Source organism: Thunnus maccoyii, chromosome 15, assembly GCF_910596095.1.
Source record: "Thunnus maccoyii chromosome 15, fThuMac1.1, whole genome shotgun sequence".
Taxonomy (NCBI): domain Eukaryota; kingdom Metazoa; phylum Chordata; class Actinopteri; order Scombriformes; family Scombridae; genus Thunnus; species Thunnus maccoyii.
Window position 1 is genome coordinate 25,835,971 of NC_056547.1, and position 23,337 is coordinate 25,859,307.

At 38.0% G+C, this 23,337-nt stretch overlaps 1 protein-coding gene across 7 annotated transcripts in view; it reads right to left on the minus strand.

Moving 5' to 3' along the window:
* trappc9 (trafficking protein particle complex subunit 9) overlaps positions 1 to 23,337 on the minus strand; it is a 214,871-nt gene that overhangs the window by 172,353 nt on the left and 19,181 nt on the right. For all 7 annotated transcript variants that reach the window (XM_042434953.1, XM_042434950.1, XM_042434951.1 and 4 more), the window contains 2 exons: positions 10,938 to 11,064; positions 7,975 to 8,120 (listed from right to left, as the gene is read on the minus strand). In XM_042434953.1, coding sequence (XP_042290887.1) covers positions 7,975 to 8,120; positions 10,938 to 11,064 — 273 coding nt within the window. The remainder of the gene's footprint in view (positions 1 to 7,974; positions 8,121 to 10,937; positions 11,065 to 23,337) is intronic.

Below are 23,337 nucleotides of genomic sequence, written 5' to 3' on the forward strand. Positions count from 1 at the left end.
CTTTTTGGTTTGGGGCGTCATCCTTGTCAAAACCGGGCACCTACATTCCCCATAATGCAACTCGACTCAATTCACTCTACTGTGCAGATTTGGGTGTTTTATGCTAGTAGCAGCTAATGTAGCCTGGTGCTGCTAGCCCCCAGTAGAGATGAGGAGCAGGCTACAGAGGTTCAGTGACTTCACTTCTTTCTAATTCCACAGCCACAGGTTTTTTTCATTCTCAAACATTTAGACTTAAGGTTCAACGGACAGTGACATCACTTTTATTTATCAGACTTTTCCCTTTAAAAGAAAATTTTGGCTTATTAAAAACAGACCAGCTGAGATCTTGGACAAACACAATGCCCAAAGAAACCGTGAGTGCACACAACTATGCCAAGTACAGAAGGTAAAAAGTGAAGCTGGATATCAGTCTGTGAACTGTGCTGGGTGTTTACAATGGACAGTTTGGATTGCACTTTGTTGTCTCTTCTCAATAATTTTGACTGGCAGGGGGTTTGTTTTCTGACAGTCACAACACATGTTGGTTGCCCTGTTGGCCTTTTTTGGGAAAGATATCACATTTTGAGATCTCACCAATTACTTTGGTGAGAACAATATTATAACTGATAGAACTGATGTCCCAGTTGTGAAAATAAATCCCAAGTTGTAATAACATGTAGTTTTCCTTTGGACACCTAAGTCAACATACTGTGAACTTTGGTCTGGCACTGCTTTTCATGTTTTAGGTTATGCTCCTTCTTAGTACAAGTTACTGGAAATCTTACATTTTGTATTTATCATATTTTTTTCAACAGTTTACATCCAACCCTGTGGCAAATATTTCCTGTTTCAACAAGACAATGCTCCCTTTCACAAAGCAAGGTCCATAAAGAAATGGTTTTCCCAGTTTGGTGTGGAAAAACTGGACTGGCCCTGACCTCAACCCACCAACTGGAAGCAATGACTGTTAATTCACACAAGGTAAAAGGCAGTTATGAGTGCTATATTCAAGCAGATTTTCTAAGGCCCAAACATTAAGGAAATATTATGAGGAAAGCTGCAGTCATTGGTTGCCTGAGAGAAAAAAACTTGGATTTAAGAAACTTCCTAGTCTTACGCTTCTTTAAAAAGGAAGAGAGAGAGAGATTACAGCTCTGCATTGCAGTATCCATCACTCCTGAATGAGATATTGAAAGGGTTTTTAAGATTGAGGAGCTACTTTAGTCCCACTGTAGTCATACCCATCTCCGTTTTGAAATGTAACATATTCTAGTCCGTTTGGAGAGTCCATTGCTGAAAATAGTCTTGCAAAAGAGGGGGTGAAAATCCTAGCTCAGACCCTGGCAGGAAAAGGGATTTATGGAAGGCAAACTCCAGCCATGCACCTTGGGAAATTAAGTCAGTCAAAAGAAAGACATCTATAATATGAATGTCTGGAAAGTCCCACACAACCCCGGGTCTGGCTCACAGGCATGCTCTCATAGCCAGCCAATTAAGTGTGAAATACACCTCAGAAAACAGAAAAACAAAGTGGATTGCTGCCATCTTATCTGTATTGCCTCAGTCCTAACTCCTCAAGTGGCCATTGAGATTCTGCACAGATGTCCAAAGGCTTCAGCTCTTTGAAACTTCATCATACAAAGCAATAATGATGTCTGGCTGCATGGTTAGTTAAACATTGTGTTTGTATTTGGTTCCTTTAAGGGCAAATTATTTTGTCAGACTGTCTTTCATTTGCTTTAAAAATCCTCTTTTATTGACCACAGACAGAACTGAAGATGTTTACTGATGTTACTGCATCCTACGGAGAAATATTCTGTAAAACTATCAGCAACATTCATCTTTCATCCTGAATAATACATGCACACTATGTCTGGGCATTGGAGTAAAAACCATGCATGTGAAATGAAGCGACCCCAGAGCAGGAGGGAATGCATTTTAACATAACCAAGACCGAGCTATGGCACTTGTCTGAAATTATGAGTCGTTAGCGCCCCAGATGGAGACACATTTATGGAGGATATTTAGTTAATAATATATAAGGAAGAATTCAATAAAATAGCCCATACAAAAATACATTACTATTTTCCTGAATGAGGCTAAAACCAGGGACACATGGGTTGCCTGAATGTTACAGAGTAGTGAGAGATTGAATGTGAAAGTATAATCTTGATCTTAGAAATAGTAGTTTGACTAAATGATCTTGACTCAAGCTCAGGAGACATGGTGTCATATGTAATGATGTCATTAATTATGAGAACAGCTCAAACTCTATCTGCTGAGGAAGACTGTGAGATGCCGCTGAAAGCCACAAAAAAGGCCACAATGTAAACCTCGAGTCTATGTAAGATTATTTTGTCTAAGTAATGAGAGATTTCTCCTAATGCAAGAACCATCCAATTGGCAGAAGAAGACAACTGGAACCATGGGGACTGGACACATATGTGATGTATGTGTGCTCAAGGCCAAGCAGGCATGGGGTGTCCTGTTTTCTTTCTCTCTGCTGTACTCAGGTCTATCGTAAAAGAGATCTTAATCTCAATGAGATTACCTGAAATGTTTTAAGTACCAGTAAGAAGATGAAATATGATCCAGGAAGTCCACTTTGAGTAGTAAGTCTGTGAGTTTAAAAGCTTAAAGGTGCAGTCTGTAGAATTTAGTGACATCTAGCAGAACAGACTTGGCAGAAATGGAATAAAATATCCATAAGTATGTTTTAATTAGTGTATAATCCCATGAACATTACCTTAGAATGAGCTCATTATATCTACATAGGAAGCAGGTCCTCTTCCACGGAGCCCACCGTGTTGCACCGCCATGGTTCTACAGTAGCCCAAAAGAGACAAACCAAACACTGGCTCTAGCGAGGGCCTCTCACGTTTTTTGTGAGGTTCACAAACACTGTAGGCTCTCCTACATGCTTGGAAGGGGAATGAGTGTGGCATCTAGTGGCATCTCCACTAGATGCCACTAAAACCTAAACACTGGCCCTTTAACTCTGGAAAGCGGCAATCATGTTATAAAGACATCTACCAAACACATGGGCCTTGCCAGATGAAGTTGTGTTGCATTGTGGCAAAAGTTGAGTCAGGTTCAACGTTTTGTCAGATGCTCCTGCATTTTTTAGCTGGAGCTCTCTGTTGTCACATTGAAATGAATGAGTAGGTTGCCATTTTTTAACACAGTGTCGCTGTCAGTCTGACCATGGTCTTGGATGGGGACTGTTTTTGCCATTACTAGGCAACAACCTACAACCTTTCTGAGATGTATGATTGGGAATTTTGGCCAACAGAAACATCCTTCAACACTACTACAGGCCCAGTCAGTCTAAATACAATGTGGGTACAAATCATGAGTGAAAAATAGATACTGGTGCCACCCAGAGTGGTGTCCAGAAGAAGACAGTGATTAATCTTTTTGCCTTCAGTTTAGTTTTCAGCAAGTGAAACAAACTCTGTTGGACCGAGGTCAGGTGACTCAGCCAAGAACATTCAACTGTTTGGTTCTGTATTTTTAGGATCACTGTGCTGCAGATTTCACAAAATGGGCAACGAGTCCTCCACTGCTCACTTACTATTGATATGAACACTCCCAAGCACCCTTAAAGCTGGAAGTCAGCACTTTAACCTGATTGTTTCATTTGAGATACAATGTGCTGGACTACAGAGCAAAAACAAACTGCACTGTGCCCCTGTTTCTCTTATGAGGACTAGATGAAGAAAAAATTCACCTCCCTATATGACCATATACCAGTGTAATAGATAGCCTATCACCCACATCAAAGTGAATGGATAGTTGTAGAGTATCCAGTTCTTAAAACTGAGTCTCAGAGCAATTATAGGGAAAACAATCTCCCATTAGAGGACCCCTTGTTTTATAGCTGAACATCAATCTGATTCATAGCATGTGACTTAAAGAGCAAGAAAATACACACACACATAATCTCAGTGTCCACACACCTCAATCACCACAGCCTAGCACAGAATACTAAAGACTTTGGTTCCCCATCAGTAAAATGAGTGAGTGGTAACAGTTTGCTGTTTGTTATAGCTGTGGCACTATCAGAGCATAATAAACTGCTCAAGAATATTCCCACAGAGTATATTTCACTGATCAGACAAGTACACATTAGACCTAAGTCTAAAAATATCTATTTCATGTTGGAACTTAGGTGTTAAGACATCAAAATGGGCAAATGAGGTAATGGCTGATATCATACAGAGTGTTGCAGCCCTGTTTGTAAGCATCTGTGGGGGCAGAGATAATACTGAGTGCTACATGGGAGGGGACATGCCCACATGTGGCCACTGTGTGATGAATGCATGTTCACAGTTAACCCATCGTTCAATGACATGGTTTGGACAGTCCCTGCGTGCTGAGAGATGCCTTGAAAGAGTTATGAGAGAATCGTAACTTCATTAGCTGGCAGCTATTGTAGCTCTCCAGAGGGACTGAGAGGGAAAGGCATATTTGAATTAATCTCCAAAGCCTCACAACACCATACTGAGCCAGAGGAATATCTGACTTTCAACATCTAAATCCCGATCAAAGAAAAGAGCTGCTCAGGGGACTGCATGGTACAGTTAATATTAGACTGATATTGGCTGTTTATTAAAAATCACTTATGGCCCGCTCAGTGTCATCCACCCCGTATATGAATGAATTTTTACATTTTTATTGATTATATATTTAATACAGAATAGATCAATACCAAACAGTCTGTCTATGTGACCCCCTAACAAAATAGCAATAGAAATATGCAGGTTTTAAATTCAGATTTTCAGCTTGCATGGCCTACAAAGTTGTTTCAGCAGCAGCATTTAGAAAATTCTTGGAGAACACTGAATCCTAAAATGTATTATTCAAATGTATTACTCACAGTGACATGTGAGACTTTCACTGGACAGAATTGGTATAGACGGTGGTATCTCAGAATAAACTATGAACACAGTAAATACTGCAGCTTCAGATTAACTAAATGAGAGAACCAGTATTCAAATAATGGCCAAGTCCAAAATAATAGCTTAACTTTTTTAATTTATTTTAAGATATGTCAAAACATTCCTGCAGATTTTCCAGATAAATGCCTGCCAGGAAAGGGAAAGCTGGAAGACTTTTACTGCGCAACACCTTAACAGGAAGTATTGAATTTAACTGATAGTAGCATAACAACGATGGAATAATTACGGAAATAAAAAAGTATTTCTGCTAGAAAAGTATCACAAGACTATGTTGTAGTGATTGAATTAGTGCTGTGGAAATTTACATAATTCTGAACTTATCAAGAAAACAGATAAAGATGGAGTATTGGGTTCTGCATTAACCAGGGAACAGGGGAAACTAGGAATAAAAGCCTTTGTCCAATGGAGGTCTATTCTAAATACAGTCCTGGTTCTCTCTGTTTGAGGTAAAAAGCTTTATATTTTAGAGTTTTTGTTTTTCTGAATAAAACAAAATTATTGTTGCTCTGTTTATCCCAGCTCAGATACATCAGAATGATTCATATGATTCACACTTTATACACTGGCTATTATCCAAAATGACCTAACTAACCAACCAAGCTGCCTTGCACACAGTGCAAACCAAATATTTCTTCCTATACTTCTGTATTAGTTGGTAAAACTACATGTAGACAGGCACCCATGGTGAGGTAATAAAACAAGATTTTCATTTCATCCATCGCTGAAATCAGGGATTCACATGTTTATAGTTTTTGTTGTAGTAGCAGATACTTTTGTAATGGCTTACTCAAATTGCTACAGGCTCTGATATAATCTTCAGCAAGAATATATAAAAACACTTTTCTAAGGCAAGCAAAGAAGACACTGATTGCTCAAAGGCTTTGCTTATTAGTTGGACTCAGACTACCAAAACAAGCAACAGATTTTATACAGCTGCAGTGAAAAAGACTCATTATTACATGTCACACCTGAGCGAAAATTTTACAAATTGCTTCATTATTTGTCTCAAAACAAACCCTACTATCAGTATCAGTTCATGCAATGTCAATTACTTTTAAACTGTCAATTACTCGAGCTAGACTGTGTATCGATTTCCCAACTATACTTTGAAAAAAATATACTCTGACACCAAAGATGTAAACTTCTGCTTCAAAGGGCCAGAGATGGGCCTCAAAGGGCTTCAAAGGGCTGAAAGATGAAGGGAGCCCTGCATGATATTCCTGACTCAGCATTGGCAATACGTTGCTGTTGATGTCAACGCAATCTCAGAACACATCAACCAATGGGTGGCCACACTCCCTCTCTCACTGCTACTCTAATGCAATACCAAATCTGACATTGTTTGATGACTCTGCGTCTAGCATTGCATAAGACACAGAAATGGGTTCGCTCCAGACACGACACAAGCAAGCTGTAGTCCTTCATACACCAGATTTCCAGTCGGGAGCCTTGTGATTCATTCCAGCACAGCCTTGAGCCTCTTACTGCAGCATACATACAAAGTGATGAATATGCTGTATGTTTCTCAAGCGGTTAGGGCATTTATGGAAAGGAGTCATTAATTCAAAATTGAACTAGTTAAGATGATAGGCTTTGTTTACAATGATACCATGACAGGAATGCAGGCAAGAGGCCACAATGGAATAAAACAATGAGCAATAACACTTGAGTGGAGTACACAATTAAAGAGTTGATCTGATTTTGTTGTTGTTATATTTTCCTTTTTATGCCTGTGATCTGTTTGTCTGTGGACAAAGAAATCACAGTCATAAATATAGGTACTGAGATATTACAGAATGCAATTAGATATAGGATGCATTTCCCCTATTTCCACCATTCTGGATAGGATCTAATGTAAAGCACAATTTCGTACATCCAAAAGTTTCATTGACTAAATAGTGGATACATTTAAATAATTTGATGGAAAATAATCATTCTAGAGTATCTTTTATGTCAAGGTGATATTACAAGTTAGTTCACCAAACACCTATTCACTGTTAAATGCAAGTCTGCGATACATTTCTGCCTGTAAGTGGAAAATTAATTTACACAAAACATTTTAGATTTGAATAGTTGAGTAGGGTTAAATCAAATTCAGATTTTACGGACTGTTAACGTACAGTGACTGCAGGCATACCATTAGAGGGAGATGACAGCAGCTGGCCAATATCATCCGACTATAATTACTGTAGAATTGTTAACTGAGTTGTATGCCAATCTAGTTTAACAAGGCAATAGAGATGAACCTGATGTGGAGAGACTGTACTAACTTGAGCTAAGTTCCCTAAAAAGCCGGTGCAATGCCATGATTGGACATCATCAAGATCAATGAAACAAGAACTAGAATAATTGCTAAAGATTTCCTCAAGCTGTTATTTTAAAGTGTTCCTGCCTTTATTAAAGTTGTTGTTAGTGCTTACTGTCTTCTGTGCTCAACGTTAAGTCTTGTGCAGTCATGTGTATTTGCAGGTTTAAGTGCACAAGCTACATAAACTGTTTACTAGATATGATGACAATAGTGAAGTTATACTATCCACGATGCAAGATGAGGCTTCTTTCTGCATTGTGTTTGGGAATGTCCCGGGGTGTGCCCAGTCTGGATGAAGGTAGTTAGCACCATCTCACAACTGACAACACACTTCCTAGTGGACTCTGCCCTACATTTGTCAATGATGACACTTGAAGGTTCCCTTTCAGATAGGACACATAAAATCTGGCCTGCAGGTTTGACTACAGCCAAGAAGCACTGGACCCCCCCATGATTCATCACTAAAACATTGGTTACAGTATCTATTGGATATTTTATATCTGGAAATTTTCTGTAACCCTGGATGAAAGTCCCTCAACCAAGGAAAATAAAATTTTTGACAGATCCAATCAAAGCCCTCTTTTTTATAAACTAGAGTTTCAGAAAAAAGGTTCATGGTCTCCTGGGAGGGTTCGTGCAGTGAGTTGGTATGTAGGCTATAGGTTGTGATGACCAAAAATACAGCATGGTCACTGGAAACACCAGAAATAATGTTGGACTAACCAATCTTCTTGCAGCGCTCCTCTCCTCTGTTGTGCATGATGATTGGCGAGTAGATGAAGGGGCTGGCAGTGGACATATTCTGTCCCAGCAGGCCTTTCACTTTGTGGGGACGCAGACTGACAGGCAGATTGAGCAGCTTCACTGACCTATTTTGGGCATCATAGAAGAAGACACAATAATTACATGTTAGACTCATTTCCCACAAGCATTTAAGGAGCAGGTCACATCAAAATGAAATTTCAGTCATCATCTCACCCACATTTAATAAAAAACACTGGAGAAGTTTTGTTTACTCTTTTAGTTGGTGTAGCTTTGGACAGGTCATGCAGTATCCAAGTGTTTTGTGCTTATGATGGAATGTGTTTGTTTAATAAATCAACAATATGGGAGCCCAGAGACTAAATCTAAAGGGAACATTCATTTTTTGTGATGACTATTTATTATTTTTACAGCAAAATGCTAGAGATTTATAATACATCTCTTTGTTAAAGGTTACAAGGTCACAAATAAAAAAAAAGTAGAAACAGAAAGAAAGTGTGTATTCCTCACTTTCAAAGACCAAAGGCCTATTAATTAATGCAAGGATACCTTGTCAATGTAATCTGCAGTAACATAAGGACTCCTGCACATCAGAACCTGCAAGTCTGTGAGCAAGTTACTGTTGCTCATTAATATGTCAAATTTTTCACTCTATAATAAAAGACATTATGGTTAGGCACAAATTATTTCTACGATCGAAGCCACAATTACAACTTGAGAGAAAAACTATAACTTTTTTTAACAACGTCATTGGCACAGCCCGGTTCCTCTTAGTGTGTCTCCAGCTCTCCAGCACTTCTAGTAGCCTTGCAAATGCAGTGTGTTTCCTAATTATTTCCACGCTCAAAAAGCTCTGCACACACACACTAGTAATCTGGTGGAACAATCTTGCTACCTTCATGGGGCGGCTGTGGCTCAGGAGGTAGAGCTGGTCGTCCACTAATTGGAAGATCAGCGGTTCGATGCCCAGCTCCTCCAGTCCGCATGTCGAAGTGTCCTTGGGCAACATACTGAACCCATCTCAAAGGCTGTGCCAGTGTGTGTGAATGTGCATTAGATTAGATCCTGATGAGCAGGTTGGCAGCCAACATGGAAGCCTCTGCCATCAGTGTATAAATGTGTGTGTGAATGGGTGAATGTTGAAATGTATTGTAAAGCACTGAGTGGTCAGAATACTAGAGAAAGCCTTATGTAAGTGCTGTCCAATTACCATGTGCTCCTTGGAAACTTCAACTTCTGAGTTTCAAAGTTGTAAATACAACTCGATATGAATAAAACGAGAACAATTTATCCAGAAATTACTAAACATATCTGAAACACTGGTTTTCATTGTGGAACAATTCTAAAGCCTGTGAATTAATGTAAAATTATCTGATAGCTGTTGATGTCATTTGTCTTGCCTTGAGGCAGATTTTGCTGTCAGTGGAATTATTTAGTTAGGTTGTTGTTCCTGGTGATGTCACATGGGGGACATATCATATGCAGTATCTAATGTAACTGAATGTAGTCTGTCATGTCTCTGGTTGAGCAGTCATTGTCTTTCTCAAGGGAGGTATTACTATCAGCCAATCAGAGTATTGGCTCAGTAATAATAATGTTAATGTAATGTTAATGACCCTAAACATTTCATTCCATTTCATTAGAGGTGAGTGTGAAGCTCTGTGAAACAAACAACTTTGGGTGAAATAACTGAAAACCCTTTGGTGAAAAAAAGTGTTTCTTACACATAAAAACCATTACACTCATTCAGTTACTATATTTCGATTTCGATCGTAACAATCGTGGAATGCATTTCTGTGTACATCCATGTTTGCTAGCTAGCAGTCTCTTCATCACTGCCTTTGTCGCTGCATTGCCACATTTCTTGGCACTTTACTGCCACCAATTGTCAATCAGTATCATAGAATAAAACCATCAGCAAGATGGTGTATTGCATCACCCACGTGCATGTGCACGTGTGTCCTTGTGCGCAAGCAGAAGACGAAAACAAAACGAGGACCCACTCCCAAAAACATTGCTGCAAAGTGTTAATAGTGGTCAAAACTCAACAGGGCACCTTTAATCACAAATAAACATTTATTTCCATGTGAAATAATTTAAACAACTGCATTGTTGTCAACAGTCTTATCAGAGAACTGATCCCAATTTACCTAGTTTGGGAAAGGAATAAATGATTATTGGAAAACCCAATTCCAAATCACATCAAAAGCACCAATTATACACTCTGAGCTTTTTCATTTTTCACGCAATCATGTAGCAGTAATGGCTATATGACTGCCAAACTTTGATATGTCAATACAGTGGAAACCGCTTATAGTGATCACGTCGGTCCAAGTCAAATTGATCACTATAAACGGATGATTATTATAACTGGTTTTTTTTTTCTTAATTTCTCATGCAGATTACAGTCTAATTGACATTTGTGTATTTATTACATGAATATAAAGTAATGCAGGCCTAATATATAATGGGCAGCTTCGCTATTTACGGAAATTTATTGACTGTTTCAAAATACAGTACAGCTGTTTCAAACACTTGTTTCGCTGCTACATCTCATTGGCTCGTTTTTGGCAGTTTGTCACAAGCTTCAAGGAGATTACGTTTTTCATTAAGATAAAATGAGCTTCTTTCTCCTGTCATGATTTCAATGTGCATGCAGCTCCAGCCTCAAGTAACCAGCCGGAAGCAGACAGGTTGTGAATTTAGGCTGCAGGGGTGGGAGCAGCAGTGGCCCGTAGCAAGAATCAATTTTTGGAGAACACGACCTGTAACAGCGTCACTGTAACCATGATCACTATAAGCAGTTTACATTGTAGTATAATTACTCTATATTTGTAGTTCGAATGGTATTTTGCCAAGTTAAAAATAAAGCCCACATGAAACAAGATAGAGAAAAGTAACAGTCACACACAGTCCAGACTTACCGGACAATGGGGAGCTTTGTAAAGGGTACTGGAGGGAGCTTCAGGCCATCTGGAAGGGTGATGACCTCCATTCCACCTGGACATTTAGAGGTGTAGTTTTCAAGACTCTGGGTCACCTCTTTCTTCTCTATAAATGTGGGAGCATAAAATAGCAGGAAAATCAATGAGCACATGGCCGAAGTACATAAAGAAATCTATATATACGATTATCCAAACACCAGACAGCAGCAATTATGTCATAACGCAGCTCCCTTTAAAGTTCCCCCACACTCAAATAATCTGACTATCATCTCCACTGTAGAGATTTCATCTGTGTGCGATATAAATTAACCAGACATTAATGACCTGTGAGGTGTCTCTCTCTCTCTCTCAGCAATAACAGACCCAGCTTTCGAGTAAAATTGTAAGTTTTATTGTACCATCAATACCATTTGAGGGAACATTACTGCTCACCCAGCCATAGAATTTGCTTTGGCTCTGCAAGTTTCAAGGCTGTCCATCAAGGATAGGAGGACATTTTGCTTGAAAAGATTCATTTAGATCTATAACCCTTCATGGAGAAAGCATTATGAGGTCTTATGATTGCAGGCTTTTTACACTTGCAGTATGTGAATTTGGTGTATTTCTTACTTTACTGTCCTTTAAATACAAAATGTTCTGTATGTGAAAATAGATTATATCCTTATTGCATAATCCAAAAAAGGGATATATATATATATATATATATATATACATATATATATATAAATAATATTTTCATGTAAACCTAGAAATAATCTGAAAGTTTGAGGATTCAGAAACATTTAAACACACAAGTAGTAATGACATGTAAAATTAAGTAACATTTAAGATTCTTCACTATTTCTAGGTCAGTAATCGAACTGAATTGACCAACTTAACTCCTTTGTACAAAAGGTCAGATTTCCATGACTTGTATTTCTTCCATTGAAGCATGAGTTCAGATGATATATATCACCTGCTATAAATATGGTTGTGCCTTAAGTTTCCAGCAGACTATTGCTTACTACGTAGCATTGCGATAGTGGGAAACATGGCATCAGAACTAAGTGAGAGTGTCAGAAGTGAAATTATTATTCTAAGCAAAGAGGGGATTTCTCAGCATCAAATATGGCTACACTGAAGGTTTCTAAGGGGGGAGTGCATGGAACTCAAACACTTTGCAGAAACTGGATCAGTTGTATCCAAAGCACGATCAGGCAGACCCAAAGTGACCACGCCATCAGAAGATCAATACACCAAGCTTAATTCCCTGAGAGATAGAAAAGCATCTTTATCACAGATACAGAATTTGGTAAATAAAGAACACAGGACTCCAATCTGCAAAAGTACTGTCAAAAGGAGGCTGTGTTGTAGTGGTGTCAAGAGGACGAGTAGCAGTTTCTAAACCAGTTCTCAAGAGGGGAAACAAGGCCAAACATTTGGAGTAGGCTTAGAAATACCAGCATTTCACAGTAAATGACTGGAAAAAGTCCTATTTACTAATGAGTCTAAGTCTGAGATTTATTGCAGTGACAAAAGGGTGTATGTAAGGAGACAAACAGGAGAGAGAAAGATACAGCAGTGTATCAAACCCACAGTGAATCATGGTGGTGGGAATATTCAAGTCTGGGGGTATTTTGCCTACTCTAGAGTTGGACACCTGCACCAAATTGACTACATCCTGACCGAGGAGAAGTACCACGCCATTCTTCAGAGAGATGCTGGACCCTCTGGTTTGCTGGATTCATACTGCAGCAGGATAATGACCCCAAATACACTTCAAAGCTTTGTAAGAACTATTTGAAGACCAAAGAAGACCAAGGAGTCCTGACTGTCATGGACTTTCCTCCACAGTCACCTGACCTCAACCCCATTGAACATTTATGGGGGCACTTGAAGACTGAGAAAGCTGAGCATTCTGTGACATCACATTGTTGTCAGATCATGCTGGGATAACATGGGTCATCAGCTTTTGCATAAACTTGAGGAGCTCATGCCAGCTTGAGTGCATGCTGTCATTAAAAAGGGGGACATACCAAATACTAAGATATTCTATTTGTGTATATATATAGATATATAGATATATATAGATACATATATATTTATTTACATATCCTTGGTTGTTCGCACTTAAGTGTGAAATCCCCACCCATGGAGCCAGGTTTACAAAACTAGAGATCCCCCTCTTCTCTCTTTCTCCTCATGGCTGCTGCTGGAGCAGCTCTCTGCTGCTCAGCTGTCTGCTCTCTGGTGTGGCCTGCTCACAGCAGACATACACAGAACTCTTTTCTTTATGGCAGAAGACGCAAGAGCCTGCCTAAGACTCAGTAACAAAGTTATCTAGTGCCAGCAACTACCACACAAGTCTGCTGGCTGATTTAACAAGTACAGGAGCCACAAAGCAGCATTACCACCAAACTTTGGTCCAGACAGCAAATGTATTCAAGACACCACATGGTCTGGCCTTTTGTCTCTCTGGTTCTCTTTGTCATATTGTCTGCACGCCATGTGCTCAGTCACCAGGTAACTTCAGCCATCTTTTCCCTTACTCCAGGGTGGTGCCCCATTATTATTAATTCTTAATAATTTTATTGATTTTAATAATTAATAATTGCAGCAGGATAATGACCCCATCATTAATTATTGCTGATAGCCAAACTTGTAGCCAAGGCCCAACAATATATATATGAATAAGATGAGATACTTGTATTAACAGCTAATGGATGCGTCTTTTCATGTCTCCTAGCAACAGTATAAAACATTCAGACAAAACTGCCCATATAAATATGTTAATATGTGTCCAACTACAACCTTGTAAAGACTGGGAGGCAGAAATCCACCACCAGTAGATCAGAATGAAAACAGGAAAGGAAGGAGTGAAAGAAGAAAGGTTTGAGTGAGGGAATAGAGAGAAGGAAAAGAAGTGAAGGATGGAATAGAGACAGATGGATAGAGGAAAGAAGGAATCAGCAAGAAGGAGGAAGTGTAGAAGGAATAAAATCGCAAGAGATAAATTGAGTGATAGCTCAGTTGTCCTCCTGGCGTAAAGCTTTCATGACTGATGATATATTTGTTCTTTTTTCTTTTTCTTGTTGGCCATGTCCGAGTTTTCATGGCAGCTTTGTGTTTAGGGGCCATTCCAGGACACAAGGCTGGGCAGTGGTTGTGTGCTCATAGAAAAAAGTCATTTCTGTTTAAATTTAATTCTGTACCCACACAAAACAAGTCTTAGAATAATCATCTAACACTGCATCTTATTGCTTTCATTATGATTAATAAAATCAGCATGGATCCTTCAGAGTTTATGTCTATTTCAGTTTAAATTTGTCTTAATTTTACATTAAGATCAATTAAATTAAATGTCAACAAATGGCCTTTTATCAGCCTTAGAAAAAGCTGTTGGGTTGAACTAATTGGTGTAATGAAAGGTTAGTTCATCATATGGCTTTAGTTCCTTGTTCCTTTCAGTTTAGTTTGTATCTTTAAAGCTACATTACTAGATTTTTAGGCCATTTGGAGGCAACAGAGCTAGCTGTAAACATGTTGACATCACTTTGTAAAGTTGGTATGGCTAACATGTCAGCAGAAAGATCTCCCCATCCAGCAAACATGGTGCAAAATTAGCATTAATTTAAAGTCTCTGGTGTATTTGGTTGTTAAACTGCTAAATGCTCCACTATGTTCCCCAACTAACTGCTAACTTTATGTGTCTTGTCTATGGTGCTGGAGAGGTAGTGTACATAATGTTTCAGAGCTTCTTCAGTTGAAAACACTTGCCTGCTATGGATAGATACACAAAAATGTTCTGTTGAGCTGATAGGAACTGCAGAGGGACACCATTCACATTACACATAATAATATGATCCATTATTAATGTAAAAGCATTGATAGTGCAGTTTTAAGGAAAAGGAAAATACATTTTGAACAAAAACAGCTTTAGAATGGGTGATTATAATGAATGACATTGTTGTTTGTATGCAGGGGGGACTGCCATCAAAAGACAAGGTAATGTGATCAAGAATCAAGAAACTTGGAAATCAAGAAATGGAAATTGGTCTTTCGCCGACATATAGCTCACATAGAAATACAATCACCAACAGCCTCTATCATTTACTGAAGTGGTGAAGAGCACTGGCATCGCCAACCAGAGCAGCTGCAACCTAGAAAACCCATGTAAATGAATGTGGATTATAGGATTTCAGGATTAGGGCTGATTGAGTGATTGATGGTTACAGTACAAACAGCACTCATACTTCACCAAAAAAGAATATGTACAGTATAATCAATACATTAAAATATGTCTGAGAAAGTATGTCCCAATGAATTAGATAAGTTGATTTAGTACAGTCAAGCATCCGGCACTGTTGTAGTTGTTGAGCATCTGTGGCCATGGCCAACCACCGCCAGTAGTTTTTGCTGTGCGTCTGGCTCCGTTGTCACTAGTTGGCCCTTTGGCTATTTGGGCATGTTAAAATAGTAGTGAAGGCAGTCAGTGATAGAGCACCATCTGACTGACTGTCCAGCCTAATGAATCAATTATTCCACTCATATGGCACAATCTCTTCTTACTGTTCACTTTTACATTTTCATGGGCCAATAATAACACAGCAAGGCAAAGCAAACCAAAAAGGTGTTATTCAGGGCAAATCACAAAACCATTTAAATAGATTCACAGCATTATGAGAACTGATAGGGTAGTTTGTTTTGTTTGTCTTTCGGCATCACTTCTGGGATTACAAATTCTGACAACTCACTAATTACTTCCTCTTGCGCAGAACTGTCAGTGGTCAGCTGGCTGTTGGCTGTAGAATTCGTGGTGTGTTCAATTGCAACTTTACTAAAGGCAAAACACTTGATTACTTTGTCGGCGGATAGTTTCTCGAGGCCAGCTTGGTGTGTCAGGTAAGTAATCAAATCCGTAAACTAAAACTAGGACAAAAACAATTTTTTTTACTGTCTGTCCCCTGCTTTTCACCGAACTCCCTGCCCACACAAAAGCACAGCACATTATTAGCCTGACAGCTGGAACACAATGTCCAGATGAGCAAAAAAAAAAAAAAAAAAAAAGATGCTTTACACTTCATACTGTTCCTCAAATTAAATCACCTCATCTCCAAGTGTCAACTGTAAACAAGAAGAAGAACAATTGAAGGCAGGATGAAAGGCAGCATGGATAAAAGATTGCCCTGAATCCTCCTTTGAAAACTTTGCCTACATCACCTTGTTGTATGATAGAAGAGTAGGAGAGAGACACTTTTGAAATTTGCACGTTAAATCTGCCTTCATCTAACACGTTTGTTTGCAGTTCGTCTTTCTTGGCAACCACTTTATTAACACTGTACTTTCAACAGCTTGACAGGACCCAACATTCATTTCTGAATAAACAGTGAAATAATGCTCACGCCATACAAATCAGTGTGACAGTAATGAGAGGGCTCAGGTATTCTGACAGCATCTTTTGTACTTAGCCATTTTAATGCCTCCCAATTTGTCAGGATGGATCCAACATAATTCCTAAAGCAGCAGGTGTCAATTGAGTTCATTTTGAAACCGTTTTGCAAGCTTAAGCTCCATGAAAAGGAATATAATATGTGGTGGATGTGGTGTGAGGGACAATCTGTGAAGGGCAAACATTGTATCGATTCAGTTTTAGATTATGCGCCATAACCACAGTGCATGCTGTGATGCACAAAATGTTCTGTTTTCCTCCCTTGCTGTATTCCTTCTTCCTTGATGTGTCTACTCTGCTGTCTCCCAAAAATGATGCATAATGGTAAAAGTTTTACTTTTCTAGGGAACAATTTCCACTCATTTTTCAGTTGGATTCACAGTTTTACAGAACTTTTTTACCTGTGAGTGCCATTGTTTTCAAATTGGTCAAGGCTAAATTCCATGTCCATCACTGCCAACTCCATTGGTTGGGTCTGTCAAGGTTATGGACTCAGTTGCACATAGAGTGAGGACCAACAGCAAGGAGTTTACACCATCTTATGGGCTCTCAAAAATTCCCTGACCCACTGATGTGAGTTGCAAAGGCTGCAAAAAGGTTGTTAAAGCTGCTTTTTCGAGAATTAGTCTGTTTTGGTCACACGGAGTTGCACCAAGCCATAAACATGTGCACTTTCACTGCATCCTCACAGCAGCTGCATTATATTACAAGATTTCCACTGGCGAACCAGCAGGAGGCTTTTATTGTGAAACACCTATAGGAAATGAAATTAGTTTGGCACTGCTAACGAAGTTCTGCTAACTCTGACATTCTTCAATAAAAGCTGGCCAGCACAACAAGATATGGATGTATTCTGCACTATTTTGTCAACTGATCAGTTTTAAGTATTACAGGGAGGAATAGTACAGCAAAAACAGCTGCATGGAAGTACAAAATATGCACATATGTTTCTTTGGCTTATACTGCAGTCATTAGAGCAGTAAGGGATATATTTGGGGTTGTACTATGGCTGGTGTATATTCAAGTATACTTCAAACCACCCCACATTGAAAATTCTGGTTGCAAAAGTACTGTAAATGGTGAATAGTGTTGATTGGTCGACATGTTACAAATGGCGTTACTTCAGTTGACATGATAAACAGCAATCACATTACACTGATTAGTGAATCAGACATAATAATAATAATAATAATAATAATAATAATAATAATAATAGGCAATTATATGTTTGGAGGAAAACGCTTAACAAGAGGCCAATCTCAGACTGAATCAAGAGTGGTAACAAAATCACAAGGCGATAACTAATGTCTACTATATGTTTTTTTGTTTTTTTTAAAGTTTATGGCCTTCAACTTTGAGCAGGTCCTGAAGTGATGTTGCTATCGTTCTCCTGATTCTTTTCAAGATTTTCACCATTTGAGGGAAAAAAAAGAACTCAGTGCAGTAAGAGACCCCCCGGAGATTTCTATATTCACTGTGAGACTTATTCTCAGACAACTTTATAGACACTACTGGGAAGAGGTGAGACTAGAGCTTCAAATACCCGTAATGACAGCACAAACAATACAAACATTTTCAAAGAGAGCTTTATCAAATTATGTTGTGAAATGATTACTGATAGACCACAGACAGACATGTCAACAGTTTTATGAATAATTTAGATTCTTCTGCCTCGCAAGAAGCCAGCAGCAAATAAGTGAAACATAAACACTATGGTTAAAAATAGATCTTGTAGACTCGAGACTGAGCAACTGATATTCATCTTTCTTCATGAAATTTAATATTTACAAGTTTAAAAGTAAGCAATTTAAAACGTATCCATCTCTTTTTGTGACTTTGCAAAAATCATTGCAAGCACTGCTACAACACTTTTTCCATGAGCATAGAACGTTCCTTCCATGTTCACTGGAAGTTTTTATTGGACCTTAAAGACAATCCACAAATATTTCACTATCCACAAACATGTTTTTTTTTTTATTTGTGTTGTGTAAAGTCATATCAACATAAATACAGAGTGATTTGCAAATATGCATAACTTACTCTGTAAACATTTACACATTTGCGGATCCATTTGTACATGTTTTGCATACTTGTGGATCGCTTCCTGTTGGTTTGTGGGCCACATGACAGTTGTGACATTCCTCCTATTTGTTTCTGGATTTTTGTCCAATTTGTAGCCCAGCAGATCAGTAGAAAGAATCCACAAATGTGAGGTGCAGTTACTAGCTGCAGCAGCAGGTGGCGACATTCCCTCACATGGGCTGATGGAACTACAGGCTAAAACTAGTCTACCTAGCATCCGCATTCATACAACAGGAGATAACAAGCAGTAGGACAGCAGTCTGGCTTCTACAATTAAAAAAATAAAATAAAATAAAATAAAAAAAAATAAAAATAAAAAATAAAACAATAAAGAAGTGTTCGTGCTCGAATCGTGCACACACCCACCCGACTGCTGCTTCGACCACAGACTCATCCTCAACTTTTCCCTAATAAACATAAAATACACTTAAGTGCACTTGAAATGTGAAAGAACAGAAATAAGTGCATTTAAAGCACACTATTACTTTTTCTATTAAATCTAAATATGAAACAAGTGGATTTACATTGTTTAATGCACTGTCTTCAAGTGTACTTTAATCAAGTTATATATAAATACTCTTATAATAAGTACATTAATATGCAGTACCTTTATTGTAGTACTAAGCAGTACATATCAAATTGTACAGTTTTCATTAAAGACTGGTAAGTTTAATTTATGGTTCTGATCAAGAAGGCATGAATATCAGATTACCAGAAACTAGTGATATAATATAGTTCTACTAATAATAAAAAAAATGATAGTTTTTCCTACAGTACATTTACAGCTTACAGATGTAAGCATACTGTTTGTCTATAGGACCCCATATTTAACCCAGTCAGGTCACCAGCATGTACTGTAATTTAAATGTAACTTTGTCGACCGCCGTTCAAACTTGTTCTGTTAAACACCCACATTCCAAAACCTAAAACGAATTGCAGTACAGCTGCAGTACAAAACTCGTTTAGTTTCAATCTTTTTATCTATCGGCACCAACAGTCTTAACAGCTTTTCTCACACATTCTACAGAGGGCAGCTTTGTTTAAAATGTAAGTGGTTCTGTTTGAAGACATTGTGACAAAAAAAAAAAAAAAACATGGCTCAGTCATGTCCAATGGATACAAGCGATTATTCTTGACCTCTCGTGACTCATTATTTATTAATGATTTAATATTTATTAATGATATTTATTGGGGTTTTTTTTTTAAATTTTACCCTGCCTCATTATATGTCCCCTACTGATGCCAATCTCTCAGGCAGTGTTATAAGCAGCCATAATTAGCCTTACCTGGTCACTTCATTATGACCCAGAGGAAGAGGCAGAAACATTGTCAATGCTAAATGATGAGAGAAAAGATGAAGGCTTTAATAAAACATTTGAGCTACGTATCTAATGATACCACCAAAAGGTACAACCAATCTCTCAGAGAGGCTTTTGAAAAAAGAAACCAATCCAATTCGGAGACATGGCTCCTGTGGGGAATGTAATGAGGATAAAACAGGAAAGATCCAACCTAAAAGAAAATGTCTTTTCTCACTACAGTCCTAAACAGTGTATTTAATATTTGCAAATAATTAACAAGACTTAAAAAAACAACACTTATATCATTTGATGATATCAGAGACACAATATCTAGAGCTCTTCTAATTACTCTCTCGATTTTAGTCCCCTTTTGATTAAACTCCATTTTGCCGTGGCTTCAGCAAATAAAAAACACACACACGCAATCACACACATATGTTGAACACCACCACTAGTATTAGAGTCATCAAAGGCATAAATTCAGTGAAAATGTAATTTGCTCCATGAAGTAGGGATGCAAATTTTAAGCAAAGTTGGGTTTTTTTGTTTGTTTGTTTTTTTAAAATCAATAGTCGGCCATGTTAACAATTAATGGTTAATCATTTAAATCTGTGTAGGGGAGAATTAGAGATTTCTTTTTAAACACACTATACACGTTAGAAAATAATTGCTGAAAACATGTTAAAAGACTGAACTATGTAGAACTGAATTGTGGAGTTAGAGCATTATACTGTTTTTCAGCATTTCTGTGTTGAGGATTTTTTGGGTGGGCCTGAAATGGTGCCTCTATAACAGAGGGGTTACCACCATGACCCCTCCCCCACTATATCAATGTTAGTGCTCAAGGACTTATTTTAAACCCAACAGAAGCGTCCATTGATGGGTGGAGCCACCAGCTGCTTCAGCACCGGCTGTGCAGCTGGGAGGTCCCCAGCCAGAAGGAGAGGCTTTTGCTTCAAGGGTGACAGGCAGGACTTTTCAGCAGAGGGGTGAGTAACGTTAAGTGCACCAAACTCCAATGATTAGATGATTAGTTAACAAGCAAACAATCACCAGTCAATTAAGTTACATTTTTACTGAGATAAGTCCACATTTACCTACAAAATAGGTGCTGAATTAAACAGTGGCTCCTAATGTTACTTTATTTTAAAAATATCATCCATGTTGCTTACCTTACACCTACAAACAAGCCCTGTTTTGAAATTGTGTATTTTTATACGGGAGTTTGATATGAGCGTTGTTAACTCAGAGGCCATTCAGTTGGTCTGTACTTTCAGTGCAGTTCAGTGGACACGCCCCCAGCGTTTCAGAGCAGAGAATACTGCTTATTTTTCCACGATTTTGAAACCTAATTTTATATACTTGGCAATTTTTTTTAATCATTCAAATTTGTCTGGGTGGTTAATTACATATTTTTCTGTGGTGTGTCAAACATGTATTTATTACTGCTTACATGGACTTTAACAATGTATGAAATACGCTGGACGTTTTCTATTATAAAACCATGTTAACCATTGACATGACCTATGTTCGACACAAAATCAGAGTAGGTTACATTAGTAATTAGTTCAAAGAACAGATAAAGTAAACATTTTACTCGAATGATAAATTAAATAACACAAAATAATGACAATTTAAAATTACGGAGCTCCCACTCTGGTCTGCTGTCGTCTATCCAACAACTGGTCGGACAAAATCCAAAGTATTAAACACAGCAAACAGCTGAATACTGTCCAGCTTCATTAGAGGATATAAATAGATCAGATTAGATGTGGTGGACATATTTGACAATTAACTAACATTTAATCAAAAATTGCAGTAACCTTCAACAGTAAATAACCCATAACATTATAGTATGAATGTAAAACAGGTTACCCCACAACAGACATCAGTTTGACTGGTTTTATATAAAATAATCTGCAGACCTGATCTACATGATGGAGTGATGATTTGTTCTGTGTTGTTCACTGTAGCTAATTAGTTAGTCCAGCTGCCAGAAACAGACGCACAAATATTGTCACTCCAACTTTATCTTTATCTAGCTTTATCTTTTAACATTTACAGCCACCACTAAAATGAATTTATATTCAGAGCAGGAAGTGTTGTTTATACAATTCATCACTTTTGTGTTTGTGTTAGTTGGAAATGTGTAATCAGAGTCCTACTTCACCGGCAATTTCAAATAAAGTCAAATTCAAGAAAGTTCTGAAAGTTCATTCATGAATGGTGGATCACCTCAATAAACACTGGGCAGAGCAGGAATGTGTGTACTTTTGATTTTCAATGAAATTAAGAACTTTATTTTTAATGTAATTTATATTTTAACCACACACACATTTCATTAAAAAAGAATAATTTAAAAAAGTCATGCATCTTAAAATCAAATAAGATCAAAATCTACATGGGTGTACCACAAGGCTCAATACTGGGCCCTTTGCCTAAGAGGTTGGGTGCTGGGTTGCTTTTAAGTTGAGATGAAATGAAAAATGCCTTTTTAACCCTTTTAGATCACATCCTCAGTCATATTGTGTACCTATTTAACAATATATGCCAAAAAATACAAAAAAGATCAATTTATTTATTCTTGTATCAAAATCGAATCATGTTTTCTTCCTGAAAAACAAAATATGACGTGTGTTTATGTAGGCTTGAAACAACCAGTTTCAACCAATATCATGACATCGACCCATCAATCAATCTTCAACTTTTAGCAGCACAGATTAATTATGACACGCCCACTTTTCAACGTTCAAATCCAATTCCTCCCAACGTCATGTCCCACCTGTCTATCCAGTTTCATTAAGAAATACGTCACGATACAGAAGTTAGATACTCTCAAAATGCTGTTTCATCTAGACTTCAACTTGAACTTAAAAGCCGAACCAGGTGTGGAGGCAGAATAATTTTTTATGTGTGTAGTCACTGTGATGAATGCTCACAGTGCCTGCATGTGGTCACTGATCAAAGTAATCTCTAGTCATTTCTATGGCTTTCCAGGCTTCCCTCATGTGTACATGAGCCCTGCTTAGAACAGAGATTGTTGTTGTTAACTGTAGCAATAAAAGTCCTTTCCTGCCCAACTCCACACGCACAAACTCAAATACACATTAAAGTGGACTTATTCCACTAGAGCAACCTACAAAAACCTTTCTGAAATTTTTAATATCACACTGCAGACAGGAGTGGAGACAATCAAAAGAGGGAACCCATACTGCAGCAGGCAACACTCTGTGCCCAAAATGTTACAAAGTAAATATGAAATTGTATTTTATTGGAGCAAAAAACACTGCTCAAGGACTCAGCTTACAAGGTAATTTTTTCAGTGAGAAAACACTTAGAATATTGCTTGCTATGGATCTAAGAAGTAGTCATTTCATTATTTGGAAGCATTTCTGCCCTTTGATGTATGTACTGTAAGGATGTAGGTGTTGATGTTATTCCAGCAGGACTGTTTCTAAGAACCCTTGTATTAGCAGCACCCTAAACACAGCTGCAGAAATCCCTTTGCTGATGTTTAATATTTTATACTCTAAGCTTCCTTCATCTTGTTCATACCTCGTCTCCTTCT